The sequence below is a fragment of the Garra rufa genome, chromosome 10 (genome assembly GCF_049309525.1).
Source record: "Garra rufa chromosome 10, GarRuf1.0, whole genome shotgun sequence".
Lineage (NCBI taxonomy): Eukaryota > Metazoa > Chordata > Actinopteri > Cypriniformes > Cyprinidae > Garra > Garra rufa.
In genome coordinates this window covers 42,985,094-42,997,538 of record NC_133370.1, presented here as the reverse complement: position 1 = coordinate 42,997,538, position 12,445 = coordinate 42,985,094, and the positions used below count along the sequence as shown (strand labels likewise).

General features: G+C 46.1%; 1 protein-coding gene across 1 annotated transcript in view; it reads right to left on the bottom strand.

Moving 5' to 3' along the window:
• Positions 1 to 12,445, bottom strand: part of LOC141344591 (low-density lipoprotein receptor-like) — a 170,382-nt gene that overhangs the window by 14,794 nt on the left and 143,143 nt on the right. Inside the window, exons 13-14 of the mRNA XM_073849466.1 lie at positions 11,665 to 11,836; positions 1,227 to 1,454 (exon numbers count right to left, since the gene is read on the bottom strand). Coding sequence (XP_073705567.1) covers positions 1,227 to 1,454; positions 11,665 to 11,836 — 400 coding nt within the window. The remainder of the gene's footprint in view (positions 1 to 1,226; positions 1,455 to 11,664; positions 11,837 to 12,445) is intronic.

The following is a 12,445-nucleotide window of genomic DNA, read 5'->3' as shown; positions in this document are numbered from 1 at the left end:
ATTAATCTATTTCTCTTTTTTAGAATTTGAAATGGAAGACATTGTTCGACAAGGGAGATCTCTGATTGAATTCCTTGAAAATCAAAAAAGTAGTGCTTGAAAAGTCCCTGAAAGTCCTGTAATTTCATTTTACAGTATCTGTACGAACGCTGTTATTAAGTAGTGTGACATAGTATTTATTATTATTTAATAGAAAAACAAATGAATATCATAACCATATTAAAGTCATGCAGAGAAGTTATGTCATACAGGAAATTAAGTCTTTTAAAATCAGATAATTTAAGTAGAATAATTTTTAATAGATTTTTTTAAATTCTTGTTTTGTTTTATATTTTCATTAAAATTTTAGCTTGAGTTTTAATTTTATGTGCTTTTGTCACTTTTATTTTTTTTCTATGTATTTTTTATTTATTTATTTTGCAGTTTTAGCATTTTTAGTACTTTAACAAACATTGCCAAGGCAACATTTGTCAAGTCTTGAGTTTTTAATCTAATATTTATGTATTCATATTTTCAATTTAGAATATATTCATATTTCAGACTTATTGCAATGAGCAAAAATTTAGTTTGTTTATATATTTATGTTTTATTTCTTGTTTTTGTTAACAATAACAACACTGAATGTCATAGGGTGTGATTCTCTAAAAAACCTAATAATATTATATAATTCATATACATGATGCTTGCCAAAAAACCATTTTGTTTTTATCTTTATCTCAAAAAATTTACTGTAAAGTATGAAAAATGCACTTGCTGGATACATATCACATTTTTAGAGTCATCAAAATGTTTTCTAATTTTACTAAATTACACAATCATGAATGCAAATAGAACATTTCTAACTGAGGTTTTAAACTAGATGTGTAAAAGATTTTTCTCTTTTTTTACTGCCAAGACTTCTATTTGTCAGTGACAAAGGACAATGTTATCTCAAGAACTAGAGGAATCGTAAATGACTAATTAAAATAGCTTTGTCCATTAACAAGAGCACCATTTTATGGTATTCACCATTGTGAGCAAACAACAACACGTCTAAAACCATTTATATGAGCAGTAAGCTTATCTCTATGGATTAATAGAATTCAATAACATTTCCTCTGCAATACTCCACAGCCTCCATGTGCATGTCACTGACAGCTTCCCTTATCATTTCAGTGACCTTTAAAGGCAGTCTGGCCTTTTGTGGATTTTGTCATTTGGATGAGATGTGTCTGATAGCTGCTCACCCTCTCTCTGGATCCACAGCGATGGCTCGAGGTTCGCTCAGATCGGTGCTAATCAGCACGCGTCTCCGGCTGCCATCCGCTGAAGCCACAGAGATGGTTCTGTCACCAGAGTCGGTCCAGTAGAGGTTGTGCTGGACCCAGTCCAGTGCTAGACCCTCAGGGGAATGCAGATCTGAGTCGATCAGAGTAACGTGTCGAGATGGGTCGCTTGCCTCGTGGATGTAAGCACTGCAGAGACATGCAGACAGTTAGAGGTTTTGCAACTACAGTCAAGTCAAAAATTATTCAGACACCAATTTTTTACTAGTGAGTGCAGGACACTATATTCATTTATGTAATTGAGGATAGCAATAAAAACACATACAAATTTGGGATCACAAATTATTCAGAAACTTTGACCTGAGCAAGTGTTTTTTCTTTAATTGTTAATGCAACCTTTTTACACCACAGTCTGAACAAAATTAAGCAATGCTTGGTAATTGGTCAACAAAGCATTGATAGTTGTGTATATATTGTCTTACTAACAGCTGTATAATTTTTTGTTGACTATAGTCCACTACATACCTTTCTATCAAAGTTATCTGACATTTTCAAGATGAATTTGTTCTGACACAGTTGAACTCTGAGTCCTTGTCATATTTTATTACTATTTTCTGAACTATAGTGAATAAACTGTGAAAATGTGAAAAAAGTTGAAGATGTCTGAATAAATTTTGGTTTGCCTTTGGTTTAGGGTGACCATATTTTAGTTTTCCAAAGAGGACATAGGACGGGGGGTATTGGAGTCCTAGTTTTGGTATTAAAATAAGTCATTTCCATACCAAAACTACATATTTTTACATATCCTACCACAGTGGCCATCCTTCACAAAACTAATATCTACCACAGTTTTATCACAGGTAAAAGGCAAAATGTTTCAATACAAGCATTTCAGTCAAATGGGTCAAAATTATCCCTTTTTCTTTTATGCCAAAAATCACTAGGATATTAAGTAAAGATCATGTTCCATGAAGATATTTTGTACATGTCCTACCGTAAATATATCAAAACTTAATTTTTGATTAGTTTTATGCATTGCTAAGAACTTCATTTGGACAACTTTAAAGGCGATTTTCTCAATATTTTGATTTTTTGTGCTCCCTTACATTCCAGATTGCCATTTTCAAGATGAATTTGTTCTGACACAGTTCTTGTCATATTTTATTACCATTTTCTGAACTATAGTGAATAAACTGTGATAATTTTAGAAATGTTGAAGATGTCTGAATAAATTTTGGTTTGCCTTTGTTTTAGGGTGACCATATTTTAGTTACCCCTTCAGTCGAATCACTTCGACGTTACATTGGGATCTCGCCTGAGAGACCGATCACCTCTGAGCCTTATTAAAAAGGCCAATTGAAAATTGGCGAGTGGACGTGCGCGCCGGCCACGCCCCCGTACATACGGGTATATAAGATGGCTGCGCGCACCACTCAGTCAGACTTTTGCTTTCAGAGCCGATGTGTCGAGCCTCTAAACAGCCGAGAAGAGTTCTTCAGAGTTCATGCTCCCTCCTGCTGCTGCGCTGCCATAACTAAAAGAGTGTTTCACAGAAAGAGCATTGTTTGGCAGCCGCCAGCGCGGTCCCGCGGGCGGCCGTTTTCACGGCCATATAAAGCCTTTTTGCATTCCAGCGAGCAGCCCCGGCGAGTGCATTGCCCCGCGGCGCCTCCCTGGGCAAACCGGGATCACAAAAGAGCAATTTCTAGCGGCCGTTTTAGACGTTCTTTTCAGGATGTCTTTTCGGCCGTGCGTTTCTGGATGTGGTAGTTTCCTCTCCTCAGCAAACGGACATGAGCGCTGCCTCACGTGTTTAGGCTTTGAGCACACTGGGGTGGTGCTCATGAATGGTTCATGCGGTGAAAGCATGACCATGACCACGCTGAAGTCCCGCCGCTCGTTCGCGAGCTGGCTCCCCCCGCCTCCCTCCCGTGGTCAGCCGTTGAGCCGCCTATGCTCTTCGGCCACCGCGGTGGGGCGCAGGGGGGGGACATTCAAATTACGATAGACAGCGTTCCGCCGGCTCAAAAAGCCCTGCGGACCTCTCTATCTCAGCGCGGTCCCGTTGAGTTTCCGCAGCAGACGCTTCCCCGCCTGGCGGGCTGAGCGTCTCCTTCGGTGCTCCTGCAGAGGATGAGATGTCTGTCACAGCATCAGAGGGAGAGTCAGACGGTGACACATCTCTTCCCGCGGCGCGGCGCCCACCCATGGTCGCTGCCCCCCCGGAGGTTGATGTCGAACTGTAGGCTATGCTTCTCCGGGCGGCCGGGGGGGATCGGTTTGAAGGTTCCTCAGGGGGCCCGGCCGATCCTTCTAGGCTGGACGACTGGTTCCTGGGGGGGGCCCGGCGGCAGCGCCGCGCTCCCCCCCGGTCCCGTTCTGACCGGATGTGCATGAGGAGCTGACAAAATCTACGGCGCCCTATTCATTTGACGCGCTTCCAGCTCCTCTCCCCTCGCCACTCTCCATGGCGGGGCGGCCAAGGGGTACGTGGCGGTCCCCCAGGTCGGGCGCGCCATCGCGGTGCACCTTTGCCCGCGGGCGCGGCCGCCTGGTGGGGCCCTCCGCGTCTCCCTTTTTGGGCATGTGAAATTCTTCCGCCCTCATCGGCTGGGCCTTTTCTGCGCCCCCCGACACGCTGCCCCGCCCTGCAGGCCATGGCAACACTGCAAAAGTGCCAGGTAAAATAAAGGCACCTTAAGGCCTGCACGAGAGTGGTCCTGACCAGGGGGTACTTGAAGAACTCCACGCCGCCACTGACTTCGCCCTTCGGGCTACTAGGTCGTGGCGTGTCCCCTTGGTCAGGTGATGTCCACCTGTGTGGTCCAGGAACGCCACCTATGGCTGACTCTGGCCCGGATGGCAGAGGCCGACAAAGTTCGCTTTCTCGACTCTCCCATTCCCCAGAGCGGCCTATTCGGCGACACCGTGAAGGGTTTTTGCTCAGCGGCGTCGAACGTATCGCCGGCCCCAAAACCTGCGATCCTCCGCCCATCAGCATACCCCGTCGAGATGCCAGAGCAGTACGCCTCCCCGTCGTTCGGGCTGGGCATCTCCTCTGGCGCTCCAACGGTCCAGAGGCAGACGGAGGCCGTCCAACATATCCTGCCCCGCCGCGAAGTTACCATTCCGCCGCCTGGGCCCCCGCCTCCGCCTGCCTGTCGCCGAGGGCGTCCCCCCGCAGCTCCGTCCCCTGCTGAGCCACACGATCCAGGCTCGCAGCCGACGTCGAGCCGCCCGTGGGAGAGGGACGCCGCTCGCCTCTCAGGGTCCTGCGACGGAAGACCCTCGCAGGCGAGCTTCGAAGCGTCCCTGATGCGAGCACCCCCGGAGGTGGAGAGAGCTACTCTGTCGGCACTCCCGCTGGAAGCGGGACTTAGCCGGTCATTTGAAATCACAGAAAGACCCAGCCTTCTCACCTCTGGGGCCCCGGCCCCGAGTTTCCTTCCTGAGCAGCACTTCCACTCCTCGGAACCAGACTCGGGACCGGATGTCGCCAGCGCGGGAACCAGGGAAGTAGGTAAGCACTGCTTAGTGCAGTTAGACACTTCTCCAGGACGTTATCCTTCTGGGTTTTGTCTCCTTCCCTGTCTTTCCCCAGGCTGCCCCTCCACGGTCACGCCGGTCAACGTTCCCTTGATACCACTACACTGGTTGATACGGACGGTACGGCCCGGCTCCAGGCGTCCGCCCAGACTCACAGGTACCCCTTACATTCTTTATTCAGAAACAGGCGTGCCTCTGTTCTGCCTGCGGAGGTCGCGTTCCTACTGGCGAAGGACGCGATCCAGCCTGTCTCTCCAGCCGGGACGAGGTCGGGGTTTGATAAGAGTCCTGACTTCACGTGTCCAGTTAGAGTGGTGGGTTAACATCCGCCCTGGATGGAGCTCTGTTCCGATCCCTTCTTAGGCTGTCGGCACACATGCTCACGACGACGCACATACAAGTATGTTTCCGTCTCCAGGGCTGGGTTGCAGCCATCTGCCTGAAGGGCACCCGCTGTCGCGTCTCGATCTCCCCGGCGCACACCCCTTCGGCGGTCTGCCCCGGGGATCGAGCGCTCAGCGCGAGGTGCTTCCATTTGGCTAGTCCCTCTCCTTCCTGCCTTCTTAGGCCATGGGAGCTCCCCTGTCCCCTCTTCGGCAGACAGGTATTCGCGTCTTCAACCGTCTCTTCGACTGGTGCTTTACCAGCCCACTCGTGAGTTCCGTTGTGCGAACATTGGGACCTGGTGCCTCGGCACCCCCGCCATCTGGTCCTTCAGGCCAACCGAGGAAATTCGTTTCCTCGGTCGGGAGCCCGACTCGGTCCTCAAGACAGCCCGCCTTACTACCAAGAGCGCGCAGTCAGTGCTGTAGTTCCTGAATCAATCAGGCACAACACAGCGGTTCTCTCAAACTGAGGCTCCTGGGGCACATGACAGCTCTAGCCGCTAAGAGCCGCTAAGCTTGTTCATGTGAGACCGCTTCAGCACGATCGAGTCCCATGATGGGCATGGCATCTCGGCCCACTCCGGACTGGCGTTTTCCCGCAGTTTGGCCGACAAGCCAGCCCGTGGCTCACCACGGGTTGGGTTGCCATGTACGACAGAGGCTTACAGCCTCTCCATCTGCTCCCAGGGAGTACGTGGCAGATTTTGCTACTGGCCATTCACTTGAAGCAGGTAAACTCAACCGTGCAGCCTATCGGCTCTCACGGCAGTCCACCACCTGCAGGATGGCGACTCCACCCCGTGACGCAGCTAGTTTGGAGCATATCGGTAGGCCAGCCACATCCGCTCGCCCCCGATTGCTCCCATTACCAGCTGCCTCTTTCAGAGCAGCGCTGGCACTCAGCTGTCCTCCGGGGCCCAAGTTCGCCCTTCCCCAGCGAGCCTCCTTGCACAGACTCTGTGCAAGTCCAGGGAGGACGAGGAGTAAGTCTGTTGGTTGCGCTACAAGAATGGCCCACCCAGGCTCAGGTCTAGTAACCGTTCCCTCGCGGCAGTCCCTCCCTGTAGGGCACGGGATGACACCCAGACCTCTCCGGCCTTCGCAGGCCGTGATACAATTATCACTCAGTACCGAGCTCCCTTGACTAGGCAGGCTCGCACTGAGATGAGGTCTATTTGCTGGCTTTCCACAGAGTTACACGGTTGCAGTATGCTTCCCTTCCTGCAGGAGAGTTGAGCGCAGACTGTCCCCTCACTCTAAGTATATGCCGCTGCTTCGCCGCATATCACATGCAGTAGATGGAGCTAAGTAGGTAAGCATTCACTGGCCGTGAGGTTTCCCAGAGGTGCCCAGAACGCACCCCACACCCTCTTGGGGCCTTTCCGTCGCCTTCAGAGCCGCGGGACGCTCCAATTGAGCCACTGGCCTCAGTCGAGCTAGCATTCCTGTCATCAAGACAGCGCTCCTGACCGCCCTGGCTCCCGTTAAGAGGGCAGGAGACCTACAAGTTTTCTCTGTCAAGTAACGCCTCATACCCTCTGGGACCCCCCCGTCTCCCTTCGGGGCCGCGGGGTGCTCCTCAGGAGCCTCGGGCCTCAGTCGAGCTAGAATTTCTGTCAGTAAGACAGCACTCCTGACTGCCCCGGCTTCCTTAAGAGGGTAAGTTACCGACAAGCTCAGGCCCCTTCAGGGCCGCGGGTCGCTCTGTTGGAGCCACGGGCCTCAGTCGAGCTAAAGTTCCTGTCATTAAGACAGCGCTCCTGACTGCCCTGGCTCCCATCAAGAGGGCCTATAAGCTTCTCTGCCAGCAAAGTGTGTCGAGAATTCGGGCCCGGCGTTCTCCACGTTACCGTCGAGACCCCGGCTCGGTGCCCAAGGTCCCCACCACGCCTTTCCGCGACCAGGTGGTAGACCTGCAAGCTCTGCTCTGGAGGAGGCAGACCCAGTCGTGCGATGTTGTGTCGTTAAATATGTGAGACTGAATCACTCGGCACTTCAGCCGCACCAGCAGCTTCATCTGCCTCGGGATTCGCAGAAAGGGAATGCTCCCCGAACTGAGGTTGGCTAAATGGTGGTAGATGCCCCTCCCTGTTATACCCAGGGACAGCCGTGATCCTTGGTTCATGGCACCTCACCAGCAGATGTAAAAATCGGAAGCTGCGGGCTGGGCGACACCCTACCTTCGCTTGGTTCTCCAACCTTGCGTAGAGGCCGTTCTCCCGTGTCCTAACTTAGGGACTCTCAGGCGAGCGGGAAGACCGGCTGGTGTCGGCTTGCTGCGCCATTCCCACGTGGATCCGTGCGCTATTTCCCAGAATGTTCCCTCCGGCGAACCCTGGGTCCTCCTGCCCCGCAGTCAGGGCTAGGCGCGGAGTAGTCCTGCACTGTGATCCTGCCTGGGTTTCCTTCGCCCCGCAGGTTGTGGCTTAGTTTTTTGTTATTCCAGCGGAGGACACCGCTGTTTCCCTCGTATATCCCCAAAAAACTTTTTATGGATATATTGAATTATTCTTATTTCCACATGTAAAATTTCATGTGCTCCGCCCCCCCCAACCCATGCTTCAGTACAACTGGCATCCCTGGAGGGGCCCCCTTATTGGGCCCCAGGGCGTTGGGAAGGTTACGTTACACTTCGCCTGCCGGCACGTATACTTGTCAGCACGTGAAGCTGTTGCGTAACGCGGCGTCAGGGTCGTGGCCTTTTCCATGGGTTTGTTCCCAATGTAACGTCGAAGTGATTCGACTGAAGGGGTAACGTCTAGGTTACGAAGGTAACCCACGTTCCCCGAAGGAGGGAACGGAGACGTTACATTCCCCTGCCACGTCCCTGGCGTCGCGCTGACGCCGGGCTCTCCCGGCTCTTCAGCAAAAGCCTGACTGAGTGGTGCGCGCAGCCATCTTATATACCCGTATGTACGGGGGCGTGGCCGGCGCGCACGTCCACTCGCCAATTTTCAATTGGCCTTTTTAATAAGGCTCAGAGGTGATCGGTCTCTCAGGCGAGATCCCAATGTAACGTCTCCGTTCCCTCCTTCGGGGAACGTGGGTTACCTTCGTAACCTAGACGTTTTCCAAAAAGAGGACATAGGACGGGGGGTATTGGGGTCCTAGTTTTGGTATCAAAATATGTCATTTCCATACCAAAACTACATATTTTTACATTTCCTACCACAGTGGCCATCCTTCACAAAACTAATATCTACCACAGTTTTATCACAGGTAAAATGCAAAATGTTTCAATACAAGCATTTCAGTCAAATGTGAGTAAAGATTATGTTCCATTAAGATATTTTGTACATTTCCTACCGCAAATATATAAAAACTTAATTTTTGATTAGTTTCATGCATTGCTAAGAACTTAATTTGGACAACTTTAAAGGCGATTTTCTTTTTTTTTGCACCCTCAGATTCCAGATTTTCATTTTCAAAATTAATTTGTTCTGACACAGTTCAACTGACAGTTCTTGTCATATTTAATAACCATTTTCTGAACTATAGCGAATATACTGTGATAATGAGAGAAATGTTAAAGATGTCTGAATAAATTTTGGTTTGCCTGTAGTTTAGGGTGACCATATTTCCAAAAAGAGGACAAAGGACGAGGGGTATTGGGGTCCTAGTTTTGGTATCAAAATATGTCATTTCCATACCAAAACTACATATTTTACAGTCACCGTTATGCAGATTGATCATAAACACAGCTAAAAAGCTTCCTACCACAGTGGCCATCCTTCACAAAACTAATATCTACCAGTTTTATCACAGGTAGAATGCAAAATGTTTCAATACAAGCATTTCAGTCAAATGGAATCTATGCAATATCTCAAACTTTTAACCAACGGGAGAAAATCAATCCACAACAGTTTAAAATCAGCCCAATTTCATGACAAATGCAGATTTGGCAACCCTACATCCAACAAGAGATGCATCCAAAGCATATTGATGCGCAAAAATTATATTCAATATTAGAATGTTTGTGGGAGCGGGATTAAAACAACAGTCCCACACAAGGTTTTAATACAAAAACGTACACAATGCATGGTGACTGTAGAAAGCAAAAGCCGAATCCTGGACATTTTGGGCAATTTAGGAATCCCAGCAGGACGCATTTTTAAGTCCAAAAAGAGAACATGTCCGGGGAAAAGAGAATGTTTGTTCACACTACTGTATATGCCAAGTCGAACAGTCAAATCACATGACTTCAGTTGTGATTGTTTTATACATAATGATATAATGAGGGAAAAAATCCTCAGCTCACAACGACACCATCAAGCACTATTTGCAATATCCCAAAATTCACATTAAAATACTACCGTTCAAAAATTTGCAGTCAGTAAAATATTTTAAATTATCTTAAAATAAGCCTCTTATGCTGACTGCGCCTGAATTTATTTGATAAAAAATACAGTAAAATAGCAATATTGTAAAATAATATTATATTTTCAAATAACTGTTTTCTGTTTGAATATATTCTAAAATGAAACGTATTGGTGTGATTTAAAGCAGACTTTTTAGCATCATTACTCCAGTCTTCAGTGTCACATGATCCTTCAGAAATCTTTCTAACATGCTGATTTGCTGAAATGATGATGAAAACAGTTTTTGCTTCCTAATAATTTTGTGGAAATGCATTTTTCCTGATTCTTTGATAAATAGAAAGTAAAAAAAAAAAAACATTTATTTGAAATAGAAATCTTTAGTAACATAAAATGTGTTTATGTGTCCATTTTGATCAATTTAATGCATCATTTCTGAAAATAAATAAATAAATTATTTTATTTTATTTTGACCCCAAAATTCAAACAGTAATGTACAAACAAATTTTTTATTGCAAAACTCCCTAAAGAGATCATGTGTCACCAAAACTGACAAACACTACAATGATTGCTTTATGCACTGTTAATGAATGGAAATCTTATTTAAGCGATGGAAACTTATTTATTCAGATGTATAAATCTTAATTTAAAAAAATTGACCCTTATGACTGGTTTCGTGGTCCATGTTTACAAATGATAAATATGCTTTACATTGATATATGATTTGTTAGGATAGGTCAATATTTGGCTGAGACACAACTATCCGAGGGGGCAAACAAATTTAAATACTGAGAAAATTGCCTTTAAAGTTGTTCAAATTAAGTTCTTAGCAATGCATATTACTAATCAAAAATTAAGTTTTGATATATTTATGGTAGGAAATTTACAAAATATCTTCATAAAACATAATATTTACTTAATATGCTAATGATTTTTGGCATAAAATAAAAAATTATCATTTTGACCCATACAATGTATTTTTGGCTATTGTTACAAATATACCCATGCTACTTAAGGCTGGTTTTGTGATCCAGGGTCACATAAAATGTGCAGTATGCAATAAACTGCTGGTTAGTTGCCTATACAAACATAGTTTCCTGAAGCATGGTTTCTATCAATTTATGTACTGATCATGAACAGTTTTAACTAAATTTGCTTTCTAATACTTTTATTTTCACTGAAGTGTTCATGAGTGCCACAGGTGTCTAAATGAACAGATGGCCTCAACTCACCCTCAGCCTTCTATTATCAGCTTCAATATCATCCCAAACTAGTTCAAGCTCACTGAGGAGCAGTTACGGCTAATGACTTTGGACTTTATCCTCACTTATAAGTCCAAAAGAGACAGACGGCAGGCAGGAAGAGCGAGGGCAGGGCAGAGTACTGCCATTTAATAAGATAGCATACAATTTTGGGCAGCCGCAGAGGTAACTATTATTAGAATAGCGAATGTCCCCAATTAGTGAGATCACATGGAATGTGCAATCAGGAGGAAAGGGAGATGGACCGTGGAAAAATGAGTCAAGAGTTTCTAAAATCAATTTGTAACAGGGCCAGACCTTCAACTGGCAAGAGTCAGAACCTTTCCTGTATTACAGTACATTACACAGTGCTTTACACAGTGCTTTTATCATTGCTGCTGTCATCATATTAAAAAGTTATAAAGTTAGGATATCCAATTGATTTTTGAAGGATCTGGTGACGCTGAAGACTGGAGTAATGATGAAGAAAATTCAGCTTTGCATCACAGGAATATCTTGCGGACCCACAATGTTTGAGCGGTAATGTGCATATACATATTCTGAATGGAACTCCCGCTTAATCTTTGTTTCAGTAATATGGCAGTTAAAATGTTTCGTAAGTGCTGTTTTTCTGCCTCTCTGCCTCTCTGCATCTCATTTTAATTAATTTCATTAGAGAGTGTGTTATCTAGAGGGTAACGGTCTGAGTGCGTGAGGGAGGGATATGTAAATAAATTGAGCCATATCTCCTGAGTTTAAAATAATTAACACATCACAAGCATGTGAAGCAGCACTTTGCTGTTAAATGAAGCCTGGCTCTCATAGTAATGGCCACAGCTTCCTTTTAAGTGTTCGTCTAAACCGTTTCTATATTTACAGCATAATAACTAAAAGGTCAAGATGAGTTCACCTGTATATTTTGTGTTGAAAACGGTCGCACCAGTACATGCGGTTGGTGGCGACATCAATATCAATAGCCACTGCGTTCTTCTGAGTAGGAACCACCTGTGTGTAGTCCCTCTTCACCAGGTCAATGCGTCTGATCTCGTGCCTGTTCGTGAACATCAGGTACGGGCTTTTTCCTAAACAAGCACAAAGACAAGTGATCAGAGAGAGTCATTTTTAAACAAAGCAAAGCTTTCTATCTGCTGCAAAAAGTACAAAAATGTTCTGAGGTTGTTGATTACCACAGATTTGTAAATTTGTATTTACAGTCTTGAACTATGGAAATCTGAGGGGACAAAATATTGCACCAGAATAGATTTTTACAATGTTTACACCTTCACATACATAGTCATATCTAAATATGTGCAGAGAAAAGCACAATACAGCAAGAGCCGGGAGTGAAAACGTTTGAACAGGATGAAGATGTCCACATTTTTCTCATTTTGTTGAAATATAACACCTCACCTCTGTCGTGGTATTGAGGGTGGAGAGAGCACTGTACATTCACTTCCCCCACCTACAATCCCTGCCGGACCTGAGACTTGAACCCGCAACCTTCAAGTTACAAGTCCGACTCTCTAACCATTAGGCCACGGCTGCCCCAATGGGTTCAAGCATGCTCCAAAGGGTTCAAATATGCAAATGATTTCCAATGAGAAAGCTCAGTTCAGGATTCTCTCTTTGTGAGGGACAAGCGTTTCATGGTTCAGGTCCTGCTGCTGCTGGGGCACAGCATAGACTCAAAC